The sequence below is a fragment of the Lepidothrix coronata genome, unplaced genomic scaffold (genome assembly GCF_001604755.1).
Source record: "Lepidothrix coronata isolate B3197 unplaced genomic scaffold, Lepidothrix_coronata-1.0 Scaffold48, whole genome shotgun sequence".
NCBI lineage: Eukaryota > Metazoa > Chordata > Aves > Passeriformes > Pipridae > Lepidothrix > Lepidothrix coronata.
In genome coordinates, this window is record NW_016690228.1 from 2,307,717 (window position 1) to 2,330,185 (window position 22,469).

At 39.2% G+C, this 22,469-nt stretch overlaps 2 protein-coding genes across 2 annotated transcripts in view; one reads left to right on the plus strand and one right to left on the minus strand.

Moving 5' to 3' along the window:
* RB1 (RB transcriptional corepressor 1) overlaps positions 1 to 22,469 on the plus strand; it is a 73,112-nt gene that overhangs the window by 24,929 nt on the left and 25,714 nt on the right. The window contains exons 14-17 of the mRNA XM_017815086.1: positions 185 to 241; positions 328 to 359; positions 437 to 513; positions 730 to 932. Coding sequence (XP_017670575.1) covers positions 185 to 241; positions 328 to 359; positions 437 to 513; positions 730 to 932 — 369 coding nt within the window. The remainder of the gene's footprint in view (positions 1 to 184; positions 242 to 327; positions 360 to 436; positions 514 to 729; positions 933 to 22,469) is intronic.
* On the minus strand, positions 16,453 to 19,108 carry LPAR6 (lysophosphatidic acid receptor 6). The gene has a single exon (XM_017815088.1). It carries the CDS (start codon positions 18,421 to 18,423, stop codon positions 17,401 to 17,403), a length of 1,023 nt encoding a protein of 340 aa, XP_017670577.1. The 5' UTR covers positions 18,424 to 19,108; the 3' UTR covers positions 16,453 to 17,400.

Sequence of the window (22,469 nt, forward strand, 5' to 3'; positions counted from 1 at the left end):
GTAGTCACACGCCTTAGTACTTTGAGGCATCTCCAGTTTTATTGGCAAATGGAACTGGGGCATCACTTCTTTATAGTGGCTCTGTCAAAAACTGGACATGTTCTGCACTGTTAAAACACAAGAATCTGCCTGCTGTAGTCTGTTAAAACTTCCTGTAACACTCTTGAATTTCTTCTTCTAACAGAGATACAAGCTTGGAGTACGTCTCTATTACAGAGTAATGGAGTCTATGCTGAAGTCGGTAAGTTTAATGCTGGTAGCTTAGTACTCAGTGCATTTAGAAATACTAAGAATATTCACCAGTTTGGTCTGGTTTATATATTTCAGGAGGAAGAGCGCCTCTCAGTGCAGAATTTCAGGTACTTGCCCCTAACTTGTTATTGAAGTGTGCTATTTTAGCCTTAGGATGAGTACTAATAACTTCCTTTCTCTTTAGCACACTTCTGAATGATAACATCTTCCACACATCTCTGCTGGCATGTGCTGTTGAGGTTGTCATGGCTACATATGGCAGTAAGTTAAATCTAAGGTCCTAAATAGCATTGTTATTGATTGATAATTATTACCATCTGTTCTAATATATAAAATAGAGTAAATAGCAAAAAGAAACAAAATACCAACTCACAGAAATGTCTGAACTAGCAATGATTCAATAAATAGAAAAAGGAAAAAACATTAAAAGTGAAAGAATTTAATACTTGTGATAATTTTAGTCCATTTTCCCTTCAGGAAATGCTTCACAAAGTGATGGTACCAGTGCTGAAACAGACTTGTCTTTCCCATGGATTCTTAATGTATTTGATTTAAAAGCTTTTGACTTCTACAAGGTGATCGAAAGCTTTATTAGAGCAGAGCCAAGCCTAACACGGGAAATGATAAAGCATCTAGAACGCTGTGAACATCGAATTATGGAGTCTCTTGCTTGGCAGTCTGTAAGTAATACTTTAAAGTAGTATTTGCCCTTGTATAATATGCATACCTTGAAAAAAGAAATCACACCCAACTCTATAAAATTAAGGTTGTGGTCTTGTTGAGATTTATTTCTAGAAAAATAAATTACAAGAGGAAAACAGGATCAGTTTTGCCATGTCTTCAGGTTTTGGAAAAAATGGAGTATATCAGAGGAAGGAGTCAACATAACTCTGCTGATTTATGTGATTGTAAGCCAACATCATTTTACTAGTCTGACATGAATTATAAGGCCAAATAACCTTAAACAGTGTTTTTGTACCAAAGTCAAGGCAATAAATTGTATGCTTTTATTTGAAAGTTAATTTTTACCCAGTTGCTATTCCTACTTGGCAAAAGGGCCTTAGTTCTGGGCATCTGATATGTTTGTTAATAGTACTTAAAATATTGTTTTGCATTGTCCTTTGTGCTTCAGTCACTTTGGTATTTTTGGATACCGTTACAATAAAGTGCTGGAAGGTTGGGTTTTTTTAGCTGGATTTCAGTAAATCAAATATTGTTCTTTTTATTATTTGTTACTTATAAACCAGAAATATGCTATTTATACCACAAAACATGAGACTATAGAGACTGGTAATTTTGATCAGATAGACATAATGCAACCATTTAAGAGCCCATCCCATATCTTTTCATTCTGGAAACTTTAAAAATATGGTATGCCATAGCTAATGGAATAGTTTAATCATGAAGTGAGTTTTCAGGGTAATCTGTGTTTGGTTTGTGTATGGCTTGAGAGTGTAAAGTTAACAGTTTTCTAGTATGGGTGATACTTTACCAGGCAGTGGAGTTATACTCCCAGATTCAAGGAGTGTTGTTGGCCTGAGCAGTGAGAGCCCCATCTAGCCCAGGAGAAGCATGCTGACCTCAGGGTAGTATGGAACTAATTGACTTGATTCAGAGTGAATCTAGTGGATTCACCTTTTGCCTACCAGCCCTTGCTACTCAGTTTTCCTTGCTGACAAAGTCAGTGGCCACATGTGGCTCTCTGAATATGCCCTGCTGTAAAAGTGACCTTTTCACTGGGGGAGCCAAGACTTGTGTATCCAGCTCCACACTCATCACCACAACACTGTATGCATCCCAGGATTTCTGGTGCAGTGCTACAGCTCCTGTACCAGAGTGTAAATTTTTCCCTTTTAACATTTTTGTATGTTTGATGTCTTGGGAAATGCACATTGCCTCTGCATTGCTGTGGAGATTTCTTAGTGGTTTCGCTCTTTTTTGAATAAGATGGCCTGAAAGCCCTTGAATTCTTTTCATCAGGGCCTACAGAAATGGAGAAGGAGGCAGTATTTTAAGAGACAGACAGTATTTTAAGAAACTTGCAGTGCTTTGCTGTAATGTATTGGATCTCTCTTCCTGAGCTTCTAGAGGCGTATGTTTGGTACTGTTTTGGGGTGGGGGTGGCTTATAGAGCTGATTTGAGTGTTAGTAGCATGGAATAGTTCAGTTGGAAGGGACCTATAATGATCACCTAGTGCCAGCAAAATATGTGGAGCGGAGCCTAGTGGAGGGAATAAAAAGGAATGCGCAAGACATGCATCCAAGGGCCCTGCTGCTTCACTGACCTACATGTCATGTCTCACCTGGGTCTCCCCAAGGTCAGGACAATGTCTCCTATTGTTGGGGGCTTGGCACTAGAGGGCACAGTAGGTTTTCCTCAAAAGCTGAAGCCAGCTGTGGCAGCCAGGACAGGCACCCCAAGGTTCAGTGCTGTCCTCCACTGCCTCCTTTGGCTACCCGTGAGGGAAGGGCTGTGAATTGTGAACAGCAGAGTGTTTAGTGGTGGCTCAGGAGAGGAGTAGTAGTGAAATGTTATCTGTGCTAAAATGTCTTACTGAGTCTCTGGGTCCCTGCAGCAAAGGAGCTGAGGCCCCACATAGAAATGGAGAGCCATGAGTCCTCTAGGGCAGAAAATCCACCCCTTCCTCTCATCTAAATATTGGCTGGTTTTGTCTGGAAACATTTAACCTATTAGAAACAGGAGAAAATGGTGCTGTGGTTGACTTATGAGGCTGTTGAGGTGTCCCAGAAAGACTCAGCTGCTGAAAAAAGGAATGGTTTACTGTATTCTTCTGCAGTTCTTTACCTGGATATTGTGTCCATCTAGTGGTGTACAAGGTTTACAGGTGTCTGCTTAATTAGCAATTCCCTCAAGAATCGGTAGGCAGTTAGAGAAGTGTAGTTCATACCAGTAAATACCTCTTAACCTCCAAACAGTTGATAAAGGAGGAGAGAAAAGTCACATGCCTTCTTACTTATAAAGAATGTCTCACCGTAACTGCTTGCTTTGGGTTAATTTTAAACAATGATAGTCTGAGGAAGATGGAATCGTCAAGAAGGTTCAAGTTTGCTTGTATGGTTAGAGAATGTATTTTTTTAAGTGTTAAAATGAAAAGCATGGAATGAGTAAAGCTTATGCAAAAAAAAAAGTCTAGCTTGGTAAATAAGAGTAGAAACTATTGAAAAATATTTATTTACAAATATTTGCATAATGCAGCTCTGATAAGTAGGGTAAATAACCCTACTTATTTACCATGTGTTTTTGTTTAGTTCTTGCCTCCCCCCCCCTCCCAGGTAGTGCATTTCATTACAAGGCTTGTCTGCTTTTTGGAGAGTCAAGTCTGCTTTTATCCAGTCTTTCCTCATTCTCCTGACTGCTTTAGGAAGCAGGACTTCAATAGAGATTTAAAGAACTGAGCATTTTAATACAGAATATCTTGAATTTATTGTAGTTTTACTTGTCACAGAGCTTTTGTGAGGAAAAATGCCTTGCATAATTTCCCTGAAGAAAAGTCTTAAGTGCATCTGACCTTTAGCTGACTTTGAAAACTGTATCAAATGAATGTGAGATTTCTTACTGGGGCCTCTGGTGGTCTAGTGGTTAGGGTGCAGGACTGTCACTGCTTCGACCCAGGTTCGATTCCACTGTCACTGCTTCGACCCAGGTTCGATTCCCAGCCCCCCGGGCAGATGGAGCTCGTCAGCCCTGTGTGGCAATCCATCTAAGAGAAGGTCACTCTAAACAAACCTACGTCCTGGGGACCTCACTGCCACTGTCCAAGCTTGCTCGGCCCCGGCAGATGAACCTCAGGATTAAAGGGTGGGCTCAGTTCAGCGCACACTGTGTCTCACCTAAAAAATCCACTGCGCAGGCTCGAAGGGTCAATGACCTTTCCCAAATCTTCGCTCGCGAAGACTGGCCATTATTATCTGAAGATAATATATTACTCCTTAGCTAGTCATTATGAATATGTTTATTGCTTTTGCATAGCTAGCTGACTTGGTCGTCTGTGCTTTAGGAAGGAAATGAAACTTTTCTAGGTCATCCTTTCTTTTAACTAAAAAAAAAAAGAAAAAAGCATGGCCAGACAAAATAAAGGGTGGAAAACAGCTGAAGGTTCTTTTCAATAATTCTTGATTTTAAAACAGGGCAAATACATATTGACTAAATCATGTGAAAAGTACTTCCTTAAATTTTTATTGAACCTTTTATTGAAAAGAAGAAGCCCCATTTACCCACTCAGATATTTACCAGTGAGTTTTTGATGCTTCCAGAGACAGATTATGTGGAGATCAGTTAAGAATATGTTGATAATGCTGCATAACTTTTAGTTGCAAAATAGAAATATACTGTACAGTATTATTTCTTTACTGTAGAACATTTGTGCTCACAGTAGGCACTATTTTGATTTCATAACTTTAAATATAGGGAACTGAAATTACTTTAGACTCAAAGATGATGATAGCCTTTGCTCATTTTTATAATATTTCTATAAATATGATTTAAACCCTGCCATAATTGAAATCTGTTTCCCGTGAAAGGGATAGCTCATTACTGAAACAAGAGCCAGCCCTAAAAGAGTTAAAAGCCCCCCCCAACACCTGCTCTGCCTGTGCTACTAAAGAGCCCTTCTGTTCTGTTCACTGGACTTAAACCTAGAAGAATGCTATACAATGAACCTAGGGATAATAAATTAGGATAAGGTAGACATTTGAATAGAAGAAAAAGGCTTGGAGCCAAGACTTTCTGCAAGCTTCAGTAGTTAGGGCAAGAACAATGGAAAGGTAAGAAGGTCAGAATGGGAAAGATGAGAAAAAGACCCCCAACTTGAGGCTGCAGGCCGGATGTACCCCCAAAATTCAGTGCCAAGAGAAGCACCGCCGTAAGCTCTGCCTAGACTCCGCCTATCACTAATATGTATAGTAGGTGTTGCAATCATATGAATATGCAAGTAATCATATATGTAAGACTGTATAAAACCCTTGATTTTTGTGTGGTGCCTTTGAGCGAGTTTGTGCAGGACGACCTGCCTCGCTCCCAATGCTGCAAATAAATTCCTTTGCTGCTTAAAGATAAAAAGTCTCTGAGCAGTTCTTCATACCAAGTTTTTCGGCATCATTACCTGCCAGCCTGGAAGTTCATGCTCAGCCTTTTCCATAATTCTGTCAAATTCTCTTTTGGCCAGCCAAAAAAGTAATTGTTTTGAATATCTCAAGATTGTGTGAACAAATTCCAGAATATCTGAACTTCCCTTAGAGAAAGCCCTGTCAACTGCTGTGTCACATCTTTGACTAAAGTGTTGCTGTTTGCTGCACTGTGTTGGGAATAAACAAGGAAGAGCTGGTTTTCGGTGCAAGCAAATCAAACACAAAGTCTATAATTTTTCAGTCTATTTTGAGTGAAATGTCTATAATATCTGAAATGCATTTGTTTCAGTGTGACTTAAGTTTGGGTTTGGGGTTTTTTTGGTTTTTTGCTGTGTCCTTCAAGAAAGTAAACACTGTGATCTTTGTTATCTGTATCTGCAAAGCAGTCTAGTTGTATTTCCCTTCCTCTCAGCTTCCATTCTGCTCACAAACTCTGAATGGGGAGGAACAAGCAACGTGTTAAATTTTTCATGCTGCTGCTTAGAGAATGTTCTTCCTGCAAATGCCCTTTCACATGTTCAGTAAGTGGAGAGCGTGGAGCATACACATGTTCTAAATCATCACGCTTGGCATACTTAAAATAATTTGGGCCGTGCTACAGAATACTTTATCTGCAAGCCAGCTTTTGGTGGGCCCAACACAAGATATGGAAAGCCCTTCTGCTCTGTCAGGGTTCAGCTGCCCAGTACTGGGGTAGTGAAAGGGTCTTGTTCTTCTGCACTGGAGTTGCAGGCAAACTGCAGCCTTGTCTAAAGATAAGGTAATTTATGCCAACCCAGTAAGGGGGATTAGAGAAAGAAGCACTCCACACTTTTTTTGTTAGGCTCTACAGATGGCAGAATGTTAACTTGTTAACTCATCTACATGAGTGCTAGGAGTCAAGGGGTATTCCTCATAGGACTGCGGTTTTAAAAGATTATGTGGTAGCTTTTGCTGTTAACAGGGATGAGGTCAGCTGCACCACCTTCTGCAACCCCACAACAGCCCAGAACAGGGCACGAAGGTTCACTGTGGCAGGCAAAAGGGATTTCATTTGCAGCCTGATTTGGTCTGCTATCTTTGGGTGTTTGTTTTTGTGTGAGTAACAAACAGATGTTGAACTAAGTCAGTGCATTGCACTGCAGCTGTTCATACTGTAGCCTTCTTTGGCTGTATTGGTCTTTAACACTTGCTGTCCTAATTAGTGTTTGTATTTTTAAAAGGAAGAACGAACACCAGTATTGACATATGTTGCGATTTAGAGTTGTAATGTGTTTTGGAGTTTTACTGACTGATGCAAGATGAAAATGGCTCTCTGAAGTTACTTCTCTTAATGGTTAAAATATGATCAGCAGTAGACAAGTGTGCTTTGCTTTATTTATAACTTTTTCCATGTAGCATTGCCTAACCTGTGCTCCGTGATGCTTCTCCTTTATTAGCTGCTTCTTTTCTGTGATTTCTACTGTCAGTCCAACATTTGCCATGAAATCTGCAGTACTGTTTTTTCACGTATATTTTATTTAACGTAACTCAATGTTTGCAATAAGTATTTGTCAACTAACTATGTAGTTAATGTTTATATCTCATCCCACAAGACTTCTGTTGGTTTTAAATGATGCAGCTCATTGCTGCAGAAATGCCATCCTGATGAAAACTGTGTATTCCTAAAGAATACATTATTACATTTATATGACAAACTCACTGAGCTGAAATAACAGCAGACTGACTTTGATCATGCAGTAAGGAGAAAAATATTAAATAGGTATGTTTAAGATTTGTGTAAAAAATGTTAAATCCAGGTCAGGTAAAGCTATGAGCAATTACAGGTCAGCAAGTACTCCTTAGTACTTTGGTATAGTACAGGCAGCTTCCTTGTCTTTGGTTGTACAAGGACACAGTTGTTGTGGAGCTCGCTGTACCCGAGTGCTTAGTGCCTGTTTCGCTGGATGCAGTGTACAATTTCAAGTTAAGTTTCTGTGCTACTTGTAAGGAGGAATCGAGCATCTAGGAAAGGGAGTTAGTACATTTTCTTGTGGTGTGTATCCTTCTCAGATTTCTGTAGGGTTTGTCTGAAGTCCTACAGCTCTTCTAGAGATAGGTGTCTACATGCAGTTTGAAGACCTCTTTGATTTCAACATTTTATGTAATTCTTTTTAAAACAGGAAGAAATAGGAATGGTCATACTGTCAACATTTTATACATTAGGTTACTGAATAAGCTGTTTACTGTTGTATTAAAAGAATGAGTCTAAAATCTTGTTGATAGACAGCCAAGTAAGGTCATGTGGCAAGGACTAGGTGTTTGGGGCTGAGACTTTAAAGAGACAATAGTTTGGGCTTGAATATTGCCCCACATCAGTGATTACCATGTCATCAGTGATGTTTCATTCGTATTGTGTTCCCTGGCTTGTTTTGGCATTTGTCAGCTCTCCTCTGGACAATGCCTAGGCAAGATTTGGGGCATAATGCAGCTCAGGGACTATTTTCAGCTACTGGTATGGATTAGCAATGGTGAATGTTTAGTGGTGGTGCATGTGGGTGCAAGCTGTGCTTTGCCACTTGCCCTTGAGGCCTTAGGACGTGCTGTGGCTCGTGTTGCCAACCACAGATGTAGCCATGGGTTCAACCACATGAGCGACTGCAGTGCTAGCAAATGAGTCATGTGTTCCTGCACTGTCTTTCCTCTAGGCTCCAGGACTTGTACATGTTTCTGCATAGCACCTGTCTTCTCTTGGTAAAGCTAGTCTGTTCCTTTCATGCCTACTAAATTTTGCCTTTCCTCAGATATAGGAATATCTAATTTGTGAATGAGGGACAGCCTTAAGCACAAAAAAAGTGCTCAGCATATCCAGAATGACAGCATTTGCAAGCACGCTCGCTGTCAGGGTGCAAACTACTTAGGGAGCTTCACTGGTGTAAAGACAGGCACCTCAGGAATCGCAGACAGCAGATTGCTCTTGCAGACATGACTCAGTTCCAGTGGTCTTCTGAATTTTGGGCACCTAGCATCCTGTCTCAGCTTGGAAGTTGCAATGGATGATAATATATAATATTTTCTAGGGGTTTTTTTGCAAGAGATGAAACATGCTAAGGGCCACCAAATGATGGCTTTTCATGTGCTCACTGTGCTCCTTTCAACAAAGTTACATTAGGAGAGTGCAGCTTCAACATGCAAAAAGGAACTGAGAACATATTTGAGGTTTTCTGTCTGTACATACATACTAAATATATTTCTGCTTGTATCATGAATGTGTTTCAGAAGCACGTGGGATGAGAGGGAGGTCACTACCACCACTGCTGCTCGGCGTGATAGTGCTAAAGGATCATACTAGTTCTGCTGCATGTGCTTTTAAAAATGTTTTTAAGGTTATGACATTTCAGTTATCACAACTGTGGCTGGAAAACCTTCTATGATTTTGCCTTCATCATATAGGGCACATTCTTAGAAAGTCTGTAAGATGATTGTTTTTTGGGTATTTGTGAATATACCATGTAGTGTAATATAAATATATATATATTTATGTTTATATGCTTTTTTATTTTGAGCATATATATATATACACACTTTAATAAATACTTAAAATATGTAAGAGTGTTTCTCTCATGCCTTTCTAGTACTCCTGAAGAGTTTCCTTTTATAGAAATCATGCTGTGCTTTTGAGGCTTGAAACTTTTATCTGCCTGAACAGCTGAAGGCAAATTGAAAAACCAGGAAGAACAGGGAACTTTAGATTTCACTGTCTGTACCATCACTTTGAAAATCTTCCCTGCCACTCCTGTTTATCATCAAGATGACTCAAGCTGTTATTCATGCTTGGGTGTTACCATCCAAGCAAATCCTCTAGGCTAGTGGAAGAGAAACCAGAACACTTAAAGCCGAGGTCCTGTGTTTCCTGCTTTTGTCTCTGTTGACAGTGTGTTCGCTTCTCAGTAGACACTCACTTAGTGTACACAACACTCACTAGGACTGTAAGAGATGGGTTACATTAGCACAGTATTAGTGGGTTTATCTGTTGCAGGTATACCAAGTCAGCCCAACCCTTAAGATGCTTTTTTGACTCAAGTACAAACATGACCAAAAAGATTACCTAAGACACAGCAACTATGTGGAGATTTCATTCTGTGAAATTTAGATGCCTTTTTTGATTAGGAACTTAAGTTTCTCTCTGCTTCATCTACTGCTTTAGAGTTTCTCTTATTAGGGGAATATGAGTCCTACTTCAGTAGCTTAGATATTTAGTCTCCCTCTATGCTTGAGATGGAGCTGCACTTCCAGAAAGCAATTCATTCTATTTATTTTAAACAGATATTTTACAATGGGACTATTCACTTTCCCTAACTGTAAAGAGCATCTGTCTCAATGACAAACCTATACTAGATCTATAATGTTAAGGTTAGTAGAAGTGAGTCACATGCTTAATTCTAGTCATCACAACTGCATTTCCCCCTTCCTTTCAACATGAAGGGGACATAAGCAAGGCAGTTGTGTAATTATGCCCAGTTTTGCTTTAGGTGGCTACTTATGCTATATATCTTGCCTATAGTCACTGTTGTGTTTTCTGTTCACACAGAGGTCATGTATAGTTACCAGAAGTACTATAAGTACAGAAGCAGAGTCTGTGTTAGGATCTCTCTGGTTATAGATTTACAGCTGTAACAGGGAACTGGGGTTGATAGGCTGTACTCAGTGGAGCTGCCAGCTCTCTTGGTGCAGTATAAAGGTATCTTGCCTGTCTCTACACCAGTCCCAAGTACAGAGTTAGTCAGAGAAATAACTCTGTGTTAATATGATAGGCTTTTTTTTCCTTAAGGTTGCCCTGATTATAAGTAACATTTTAACAGGAAATAGTGAAATAGTTTTCTGGGAATACTTGTATTCCAAGTTGGTCTTTTTTTATATTGTCCAATGTTTTAGTGGTCGTACCATGGCTGTAGGATTTTCATTTAGTCCTACTATGTTTCTAGGTAGTTTAAACTTCAGCTTTTCATCCTGCAACATTGTAATATCTGCATTGTAAGTGCTTTGTAGGAACATTTAAAGGTTGCCCATGAGGGAAGAATATGTTAGAATTCAGAGACATATATTTGCAGTCCTTTTGTTTTGTAAAATCTTGCTGAATTGCTGCAAATTTGATGTGTCTGTCTTCTTAAATACAAAAGTAAACCATGCTTGGGTTAAATTCTGAGGTCGTATCCCTGCTACTTCTTCCTTGTGTGGGATTATGCTCTCCAACTTTGTACTTTTATAAATCTCTGTAGTGAAACAAAACTGGTGAAATGAATAGAATGAAGCTTTGTTTTGTTTGGGTTTTTGGTGGTTTTTTGGGTCTTGCTTGTTTTATCTGAGCCACAGTTCTGAATAACTGTCATAAGTTTTTATTGCTCTTTCTATCCTTATTGCTGTGTCATTTGGGCCATTTCCTTGCTAACCTTTCTACAGAAGATAAAGTTAACTTCTGTTAAGAAGCAAAGTAGGTGCCAAACACACATTCTAATGTGAAGGTTTGGTTTTTTCCCCAGCTATATGCTCAATTTTCAAGTTCTTAAGGGGATAACAGTATCATGTCAAATTCAAACTGTCAAATTATATGCCATTGGAAGGGAGGTTTTGTCTCTCTGCTTGCTGCACTTTCTTTAAGTTATTGCATGCATAAATGCATGGGGTTTGTTTTGAAGTGTTTTTTTGTAGGCTGAAAAAGTTCTTTTGTACCTGCTTTTATATGATATGAATATGTAGTATTTCAGTTACATATTTGTCTCACTTGAGTATATGTCTTACAGTAACTTTCAGGGATGTGGATCCCCCTATTCACAACTGTTGAGTAGGCATAGTGTTCACCATCCTCTAGAAAGGTAATCCCTCTGGGTTTTGTTGAAGCTTTCCATTTGTGTTGGAATTGCACGTCAGAGTTGGTCAGACACAGGCTGATGAGTGCCTATGGTACAGCTGAGTATGGAGCCACTAATCTCGGGACCTGTGTACCAGGTGTTCTCCTGAACCCCCGAGCAGAGACTCGAGGTTCACACAGTTAGACTCTGCCTAGTCTAAACTTGGCTTGGGTAAGCACTCGGCCTGTCAGCACCCTGTCCTTTCCTTTCGGGAGTTAGCCTGCCCAGACCAGAGCCTGTGCTTGGCATGCTCCATCTGTGTCTGTTGCACCCTCCAGCAGCTCAGAGGAGCTCACAGATCTTATCTGGATAGCAGAAGGTGCTGATTTTACCACCCATGGGAGCATGTGAAATACAATGTGAGCGTGCAGTATATGGGGTAAACTTTGTTTCACACCTAAGAAGTGTGAAATATTTCAAGCAAACAAGTAGACCAGCAGTTTTCAGATTTGATTTCATTAATGAAACATGTTTTTTCTTAGGGCTGAAAAGGCAGATATTTTGGTACTTGCTTCACCATCTGTATTCTCATTTTTTCCCATGCTTTGCTGTATACTTAACAAATGTCTCCATTAAGAAATATCTGCAATGTCTTGGGTACTTTTTTCATTACTTTATAAGAGCATCAAAGATTTTTTTATAGATGGTTTCAACTTTAGTCAAGTGTAATTCTTGATGCTGCTGATGAATGGTAATTTTTTTGTAATCCAGTATCACTCCTTAGTGACCAGGAATGTCTTCAGTTTTTATTACTTAAACAATTGCTTTTAGAAAGTGCTTGCCAGGACAAACTTCAAAAAATTATTAGATCTTATTATGTTGCATGATTTTACAGAAGAGTGAAGACTTGCAACTGATCTGTCAAACTGACTTCCTTTTATAAAGCAGCAGTATTTGCAGAATTCATCTGAAAAGCAGAGGACTTAACATAGCCACAGTTGTTTTCATTTAAAATAGACTTAATATTATTCTCAAGATAATGGCGTTAATTTTGAGTGCCTCCTGTTGCTAGCATTGTTAATTAAGAATTTTGTTCTTTATGGCAGGAACTCACTGATTAAAAAAGGTAGAGTTAGGGCAAATCTTAAAGCTGTGTATGTGGAAAAATATTCTTTTTATCTCATTGTAAAAGGATAAGAACTTCTTGCTGAAGGCCTTCCTTTGTCATTGCTTGTGATTTGATTCTCAAGTTTAAACTGTAGAGAACTTATCTGTCTTAGTGCAGGACAGCTTTTAGTTTTGCTAGAACTAGAGTGGGAGACTGTTTCTTAAATAGAAAAAAAGAGTTATTTAAAATCTAAATTCTCAGCTCTGGAATTTTTAGTTTTCTAACAAAACAGTAGGTTTTATAAAAGTCCAGAAGATGTGTGAAGGGTTCTTTTTGTTTGGTTTAATTTTGTGGTAAGTTCAGTTTTATTACGGGAAAAACTGGGCTTACTTTATAAACAGCTGTATAACAGGAACTGGATGGGGGGGAGGCAATAAATGCAAAAGGCTTCAGTGTGAAAACAGAATTAGACAAGTAGGACAAACTTCTCCATCCAACTTCTTGCAGAAGTATTAGACTGTGCAAGCTTGGCTTTCTGAATTTGCATTCATCTTAAATGCATTCTGTACATGTACTAATGCAGCGGCAGTTGTGTTTATACAATGTTTTCAACGTTCGGGTAATTGGATAACTGATGCAGCCCAGACATTTATATCTTCTAGATTTAGAATAATTCTGATTTACATTTTGCCTTAGCTTTTGAAACATATCCTCTTTCATTTTGTCAGTGGTGCTCAAATGCCAGAAACCCAGAAGTCTAAATTATCATAGTCTGGCAAAAAAGGGAACCTGTCAGGATTTACAGGTCTGCCTAGGTGCAAGAACCTTATAATATTACATTTACTGCTGGAAAAGTATGAACAAATTGCTCTTCATTGATAAAACTCTTAGAAAATAACTTGAAAGAATAAATAAGGCTAGAAGATAATGCACTTGGGTGGGATTTTCAAATTACCAGTCTCAAAGTGAACCTCACGGGGTTCTCTGTAATTTTAGCTGAATTCTTTGTGTATTTCTAAAAGTCTCATCTTTGGTGATGATGATGCTTGAAATTACAAGTGAAAATGACTGTCTCATTTGCAAGAGATGATGGAAGACCAACTAATCAAGAGTGATATGGAAAGACTGAATGACAATCTAGTACTCTCTGGCTCTTTCAAAAGAAGTGAGAGGGCAGTAATGAAACTAGTGGATTTGAAACAAAACGATGTTTGCATTTCTTAGTTTTATTCCCCCTCCACACATATGCAATGTGAACTTTTTAGTGCTGTGAATGTTAAAAACTTTACACACGTTTGAAGGAAGACAGGAGAAGCTCACAGAAGAGAAATTTTTAATGTTGCTGAACACACAAATACATCCGATCCCAAAAGTCCTGAGATATGACTGGGACACACTTGAGAAAGTCTTGTGTGCCTCTCCTACTGTTATGTTCTTCCCCAGGCATCCAACCTTGGCTGCTGTTGGAGGCAAGACTGTAGCTGAATGTTTGGGATCTGACCCAGTACAGCCATTCTTATCTTCTACCTGGTCTCAAAAGGTCTTTCTCAATCTGCATTTCTATGTCTGAGGTTACCTCCTTAAGAAATGAAAGCTTGGAGGTTGATCCCAGTTAAGAATTCCTTATCTGTCTACAGTATCTTCCGTGGGTTTTTTTACACACTTTTGGATGAAAAGTAAGAAAATGTGTTTGACTTGGTATTGGTATTTCTTTAAATATCCGAGACATGTATACTAAGGGGGGAAAAAAAATTGACTTGCATTCTGTTCCTGAAAAAGCCAGAAGTTAAAATTTCAAGCTGAGTATAGAAAGTATAAAATGGGAGGGCATCTTTTGATTTTTGAAGCAATGATATGTTGAGATAAATCTGAGGTGTTTATCATAGGTTTGTTTCTTTTTCCTTGTCTTTTGAAACTACTGGTTAATTATCTAGTTATCAATGTCTGCCTGCCTTGATTTAGATCAAAAACATGCTTGAAATCAACTAAATTTCCTCTACTTTTATTTTTATAGTAAGTGTGCATTTTCTGCACTCTGTAGATGAAGAAACCAGACTGTAAAGAACAGTTTTTTTAAGTTTTGATTCTAGAACTGAACTGTTAATGCCCCCTGTGTAGGCATATGAGTAAAAATAATTCACTTTTAGGAAGTACTGGTTGCAACACATTCAGATCCTCAGGAGCTCTGACAATATAAGCCTTTTTTATTTGAGAGCTCTTGGCATGAATTAGGATCATAACTCCTCATCTAGGTTTTAAATTTAAATTTTAGCATAAGACCTTACCAGAGAGACATGAGAGTTGGTATCAAAGGCAGGAGCACAGGGAGGGAGTGCATCTGTTCAGGAATGTACCAGTGAAAACATTGCTCCATCCACAACTCTCCAGGATAATCTTGTTGCAGAACCAGAAAAGGTGGAGAAAATCTCATCCAGTCCTGAATAGCTGGTACCTTGGCTTTATATCAGCTTGTTGTGGGAGGTACAGATTCACTCCTCTTCTAAATCAGTCAGATCAGGAATTTTTCAAGTAATGGCCTGATTCTCAAAATTACAGATGATGGTTTTTTGGCTGTGTTGTTTTTTTGTTAGGGTATTTGGTTCTCCCACACACACCCCTGTGGAAGAGTGAAGTAAGTTTAATAATAAAAAATACAAAGTTTCCACAAATAGTTTTGGGATATCAAGCTATTAACTGGTTAGAAAGCTATTGTATTGTGTGGCACTGTGCTGTTGCAAAAAGCAGAAGCTTCTGCCCTAGAGAGTAAGTACAAAGCAGAAAGACCTCCTGTCTGTTCTTCTCCAGCCTACTCAAGCTAATACACCAAGGAAGTCTGGTTTAAAGGGGAGTATTCATGCATGTGACTTTATCTGCTTGTTCTGCTTGTAGGTCAGTGATTTTTTTTCTTTATTTCCCCCCCCCTGCAGTTGTGTAATCTCAGACTGAGTAGCTTCTCTTTACCAGGGTGAGGCTCCGGGGTGCTCACTGCTGTAGTGCAGAGATGTTGCTGAACAAGTTGTCACTCAAACTGAGTAACAGCTTTGACAAGCTCCATGAGAGTAGTAGCCTAGAAACATAGCCCAGTATGTAATTTAAAGGCTTTTGTCTCACAGTCTTTAAAAGGGAGTCTAGTATTAAACAGGCTCTTTAGAAAGGGATTCACTGAGATGTTAGAGATGCATGTCTGGTTTTGAACTTTGGATTTGTCAGTGGCATATGAATGTACAGAATTTCTACTCTGTACTGGGGCTTTTGTGCGTTTTTCTGAAGTCGGATATGAATCTTAGAAGAGTTTAGGATTCCCAACAAAGATAATTGCTTATTTTCAGATATTATGCAGATGTTTATATATGTGATATGTTTGTAGCTTAAGCTCATACTATTTGACTTTTCCTTTTATAAGTTGTATGGATAGAGATTGAAAATGCTCTTAAATTTAAAATTCAATCAACATTACTTTCTGTCAATCTTTCAGTAACTCGGTCACCCAGTCGTAGGAGGCAATGTACTGTTGAGTTGTAAGAATTAACAAAAACTTTGCAAAGGGAAGTAAACTCAGCCAGATAACATATGATATACTCTGACAGCTCAATATGCCTTTTCTCCAACATTGATTCGTGCTTCTGTATACAGCCCTGAAGTAAAAATGCCTCAGTGCTGTATCTGTGTTGCAGCTGACTGTCCTAAATCTAAAGTGCCAATTCATGTAAACTCAGTTCTTATTCTTGACTCCGTTGTTTTTGAGGAGGAAAAAACAACACTTACTTTTACCTTTTAAAATTTTTTTATTTTACAGTGATGTTAAATTAATTTTGAGGAAAATGTACACAGTGTTCTAGAGCTGGGAAAGGTATAAAGCAGGATGTTTTAAAGCACTTTTGTCTATGTATTCTTGTTTGTAACATTAATGTATGTAGATTCCTCCTTTTACATAGCGTTGACCTCTCAAAATGTCTTGGTTAATTTTGCCAGCACGTAGCCCTAAGTACTGATTTTTATTACTTTTTGAAGTTTGAAAGAAAATAGCATTTGAAATTTTAAATGCTTATGTTAAAATTATTTCTAGGACATGAAAATTGAGAGGAAGTTGCACTCAGAATCACAGTGTCTTGAATTTCTTTAGGGGACACTGAATAGGGAAGAAATATTTGAGTTGATGCACATGTTCATTTCTAGTTGGCAAAAGTCATGTTTTTCTAAGAAACTACTACTTTGGATTGAATTAACTTATTTGGAGGATGTTATTTTCCTCAAAAGTCATGTTGAGTTGGAGAACTTCTCACAAAAGAGTTTAATACAGTGTTACTGTACCTGAAGCACTAACTTCAGTCATCAGAAATTACTTTGTTTTAATTACATAGGCATCTGAGACAGAGGTGAGAAGAAAAACCAGTCTATCTAAGTAATTTCCGAATGCTCTAAACTACCAGAAGACTTAATTACTTCATGGGGGCCAGACTTGTGGAGATAGCATATATTTTAATAAGATAAACCTAGGAGAAACAAAGTTCTTATAACCCATGGATCTAAGCCTCCTATGAACGCAGTGTTCCCTAAGAAGGAAGGTGGAGGGAAAAAGAAGGAGGGGAAGGAGTAAGAGGGAGAGAGAGAGAAAAGAGGAAAGCTTGGAGCAGGCACAGTAGCTTATGAAGTGATATGACAATATGGGGCAATTTTCCTGAGTGACTGGATCCTGTAGCGTAAAGCAGGCAGCTTCACCCCCATCCTCAGTAACTTGGAAACTGATAGCATTATTAAAAATGAGCAATTGTTTTAACTTCAGGAAAGAAAACCAACCTATGTTTTTATTTGTGTTTGACTTGACAAACAGTCTTTGGACTTTGGTTAACCTAATCCAAACTTAAAAGTTCATTCCTAACATACAGTCTGCCAGAACAGACCTTTGACGTAAATTCTTAAAATACTTTTCCCGTGTGCTATTATGCTTAACACTTTTACAGCCTTGTAATAAACTTTTCAGATGTGAAGGAAGCATAACATTTACATATCGGAACATATGTCCACAGCTGAAGAAATGTGCAGGCTTCTAATTCCAGTTTAGTCCCAGTAGTCTTTTAATATAGTTTATATTGTAGAATCACTGTCAAATATTTTCATTTTTATGGTCTGAAGGCTGTGTTGAATGAAGTTTTCTGAAACTGGCCTTTCAGAGAATCTGACGTCACGTGTTCTTGTGGACCGGTTCTTTTTTATCGAATTTTGGATTGTATCTGATGTGAAGTAGTAGACTATAGGGTCAAAACAGCAGTTTGAAACGGCGATGCACAGAGTGATGGGGTACATAGTCCTGACTGCAGTTACCACTGAGCAATTAATCCAGGTCTGTGTTCTCATAAGGGAGTAAAGTATTAAGGTAATGTTATAAGGCACAAAGCAGAAGCAGAATATCACCAAATGGACAACAATCATTTTGAGTACCTTTTTCTTGCTTAATTTATTCCGGCTTAATGTAAGCGGCTTATTCAAAGTCCGTAGGACCATAGTGGAGCAGGTAACATTCAAGATGAGTGGAATAAAAAACCCAACTGTTTCAATGAAGATAACAATCCGAGATAGGTAGGTTTTCCACGTGTCCTCTGAAAAGTTTTCAAAGCATGTCCTTTGTGCAGTATTGTTATGGCAGTTTGTAGACTGGAAAAAGCTTGCTGGTGTGCTGCCTGCTAACACAATTATCCACACTGCGACACAGACAATTTTTGCATTCCTCTTGGTTCGAAGAGTCTTAGATCGGAAGGGGTGTACGATAGCTAAAAAGCGATCTACACTTATGCACGTCAGAAATAAAATGCTCCCATACATATTTGTATAAAAGAGGGTGACAGAAATCTTGCAAAGAATGTCTCCAAATGGCCAGTTTCTGGTTACAAAGTAATAAATCCTGAAGGGTAATGTAAACACGAAAAGCAGATCCGATATGGCTAAATTAAGCATGTAAGTTGTAGTTTCATTTCGCACTTTTAAGGTACAAGTGAAAATGTAGATAGCCACACAGTTTGCTATGAGGCCGAGAACAAACACCATGCTAAAGATACACCCATACAAAGTATATTTAAAGGAGTCCTCAGTGGAACAATTAGAGCTTACCATTATAATGGTACGTTTAAAATTCCTGTGATTTGGAGGTTTCTCTGGTATTTTTATTGCAACTTTTTTGAAATTCCAGAAGAACTCGCAGATCAGATGTATTTTGAACAGTGTGTTTTGGCAAATTTGTTGTGCTGTGAAGCTTCAGGGAAGAAAGGCGAGCTCTGTGGCAGAGGAGTACATCTCCAGCAGAAATCACCAGAAGGTCACTCTTTTCTTCCGAGTGCTATTTGTAATCACATAGCCAGTCGGCAAAAGTCAGAAAAGGCATCATCTGTGGCAGATGAGATCACCTCAAAGCTTGCTTAGTTCCACTTCCCACCTCGATTCAATGAAGCCATTGTAGGGCTTTCTGCCTTACTCCTGGCTGCAGATCGTGACGGCAAAGCCTTGTCCATCCAAATGTACTGGGAGTATGTGCCTTGCGAAAAGATTTCCTGGACGCCACAATGTGGGCACTTGCATTTCTCCCTCAGCCTTCTTTCTGTACAACAAGTTTTTCAGCTTGCTGGCTGGCCCCATGGGGCAGGAAGCAGAAGCAGAAGGGAGCTGCTTGCCAGGGCAGAAACCGAATTCCAGAGCGTGTTTGTTCCTGCAGCCCACAGCCCTCGGCAGCCCTCCTGCAGCCCAGCTCCTTCTGGAGAGGAGAGCAGAGTGCTCAGGCAATTTGTAGCATGACATCACAGGAAGAAGAGGCTGGGCGCTGAAGAATGGTTTCAGTTTGGTTTGTTTGCCTTCCCCTAATCTGATAACGTCTCTGCTGTACCTTGCAGACTGTAGCTTGCAGGCGTGCAAATGGTCACCAGCAGAGTGCTCCAGCTGCCTCTTAACTCTTTCCATGCTTCCTGAAAATGTTTCCATGCTTCCTTTGTCAATGTTGCCAGGGCCTGAAAAATCTTTCTCTTTAGTCATGAGAAGACTTTGCACTGCCTGAATAACCCTCATGCCTTAAAGTTCCTGTTTTTCTTTGGAGATAGTAGTAATTGTGGGATTTTATACAGGATTGAATTAGCATTATGATTTTTGTTAGATATCTTTCCTTGTAATAGAGAACACATTAATCACCAGGGATCAGCTGTGGTTCTATCTAAATTCCCTCAATACTAAGCTCAGGAGGGACAAAGTAACATTGTTAGGTAATTAAGTAATTTCACCAAATAATAACTGAGAGAGGATTGCTCTTGGATATTCCCAGGACTGAGATGTGTTGCAGTGGGAGGAGAAATTTTTAACTTGTTCCATGTTAGAAAGCACACCCCAAGCTTTATTGCTAGCCAGAAAGGTGGGTCTTTAAAAAAAAATACACTTCAGGGTTTTTTTGAAATATTGTGATGTGGAAAGCATTTTCTTCAATATGTAAGCACAGAATTAATACAGCAAAATGCATAGTGTACTGTGCAATTGTTTCTGGTGATTTAAAGGGGCCAGTTATCGCATATGCACAAAACAGTCCCATTAGTCACTGATTAATGAAACAAAAACATGTTATAACTAATTATATTGTTAAGTAAATATAAAAAAACCCCATCTCTTATTGCCTTTGGGGCAGATATGAGGTAAATCTCAGTTTAGACAGACTCATTTATTTAACAGCAGCTTGGATAGACTCACTTCTGGCATCAAAACCAGTCTATTTCTAAGTCTTAGAATAACAAATCTCTTCATATCTGGCTGGGTGGCATGGTTCTTTTGAAGTAGATTTTAATCAGTTGTACCTAAGCAAGGCTCTGGGCAGAACCTTTATAGTGTGCTGTGAAAAAGAGTAAATAATAGCGCTTCACAGGATTTTGGCACGATTTCTTGATGTAAACCGTGTCAGACAAAATTCAGAAACATGAAAAAGTCGTTCTTATTTTATTTCAAGTTTGCTTTATAGTTTTTTGTTAAACATTTTCACCTTGATTTTGAGTTGAAATCAAGCAGTTTAAGTTCAATAGGATATAACCACAAGAAACCTTCTTGTCTATTTTTAAAATTCATGCTTAATCATACAGCATAGTGCATTTTGCACTTCTAAGTCAGCAAGAAATGAAAATGTGAGCTTGGCAGAGTCTCTCATGTGTCCAATTTAACTTGTACCTTAGCATAAAGTTTGTCTTACCTGACTTTACTCACAAAAGCACATTAAATTTTGTTTCAGTTCCTGGCAACCTTGCATGGTGAGAGAGGGGTTTTCCTGCAAAAGTTCTGCATCAGGCTGTGGGAGCTCTGATCTCAGTTTTACTTCCTTTATACAGAAAAACAATGCGGGGCAGGCTCAGTTACTGGAATGAAAATCCATGAAGTACAGAAATTTGATGTCACATGTCAAAGCCTCAAGCAATAATTCACATCTAGAGAGAGAAATAGTGGAAATGAGTATGTCTCTCATCGATCAGTACTTGATTTTGGCATTTGGGCGAAGGTGTGGGTGCACAGAGGCAGGGTGGGACATCTGATCAGAGGCACTGTCCATTTTACCCTGGTAAATGTGCTTTAAAGCAGTTGTGAAGGGGCATCCTCAGCCTTTGCTTCATCCGTTGGACCCCCTGCCTTGCTATGGCCTGTGTTGTTGCTCCTGTTACATATGTGGATACTACTCATATCTCTATTTTAGAGTATCGTGTGTATACTTTTGTTGTCTTTGTGACTCTATGGCCCCTGTACCCTTTTGGTGTAGTACAGTACGTGCACTTTGCATTAATTGAAGAGCTAAGTCATATTTGTATATGTCCAGAAATACCATTCAGATGCAGGATTTCTCCACCTTTGGATGAAAATTTGAAAACCCCAAGTTGACCGTTTTTTCACTGCTTTCATGTTTCAGCAAGGAAGGGTTATGACTGAGCGCGCAGGCTGAGTTATTTTAGTGTAAAAGTGTGAATGGCAAAGGCAAATTGTGTATCCTTTTTCTTAATTTAGATGTAGCTGACTGTTACCAAGAAGTGTTTAGATTTGTGTGAGCTTCTCCAAGCTGAAAAGCCTGTACTAGCGCTCTGGGAGCTGCTGGGAGTCAGGAGTAGCCTCCCTTCTGGCCAGGCTCCAGCACGAGCAGGGGCGAAACTTCATTGCACACTCCCTGTTCGCTGGATCTTGTTCTAAGATGTTGAACCTTGTGCTGACAGGTTCAGAAAACGGTTTAGTAGACCCCAGTGCTTTAAAAATTTTTAAAGAAGTTTATCAGTTATTATGGAGAAAGAATTGACATGGTAATGACCTTGCTTATGCTCCTTCACCAAAAGCAATTTTCCTTTGGGATGGGGAGGGGAGGTAGGCAGGAGGAAGCAGCTGCAGGGAGGGCCCTGTACGCTGAGGGGGGTTTTTTCTCCGAAGAAAACAATGCTGTTGCTGCAGGGAAACGCATATATAAGTCTGTCTACCTTTCTTCGTCAGGCAGGAATGAGTTAGGACCTGTCATTTGTTGCTAGTGCTAGATGAGCAAAGCCTGCATTTCCATTAACAGGCTTCCTCTGGCTCTTGAAGAGGCACCAGAGTGAGCATGGACTCCTTAAAGGCAAGAGCTGATGAGATTCTTGAAATCATCTCTAACTTGAGCAGCAAAAGATTTCATGCACTGCTTCAGCCAGTTACCACTTAACTCTGCTTATATGAGTTTAGATGTCTGAGTTGAGGTATCTAGGACTATTTATACCCTTAAGTGATCTTGGATTTGTGTGGCAAACTTATTCCAGCATTGAACAGGGGGTCGGAAGGAAAAGCACTTATAACCCTAGCAGTGTGCTAGTAGAGTGGCTGTAGGACACTGCTCCTTCCTTGTACCCCTGGATGCCACATAGTTGAATACTTGCTTTTATTTATGACATGGGGGCAGGATCCCTTAAATTCAGAAGTCTAATTTGAATGGTAAAGAAATATTTCACTGAAATAAAATATTGGAAGGCTTTCCAAGCCTTTGGAGTTGTGCTGACCAGTGTTGGGTGTTCCTCTGGTGGTGTGTTCCTCGCCTTCAGTTCTGGTGGGTGCTTCTGAAACAGAAGTTGTAGTCAAAGTTGAAAGAAATTTTGAACTTGTCTTATGTACTGTATTTAGTCTGTGCTGATGCTACTACT

What these genes read in the sequence shown, in the direction of transcription:
- LPAR6 (XM_017815088.1), bottom strand. Translation starts at nt 18,423, where the DNA reads ATGGTAAGCTCTAATTGTTCCACTGAGGACTCCTTTAAATATACTTTG.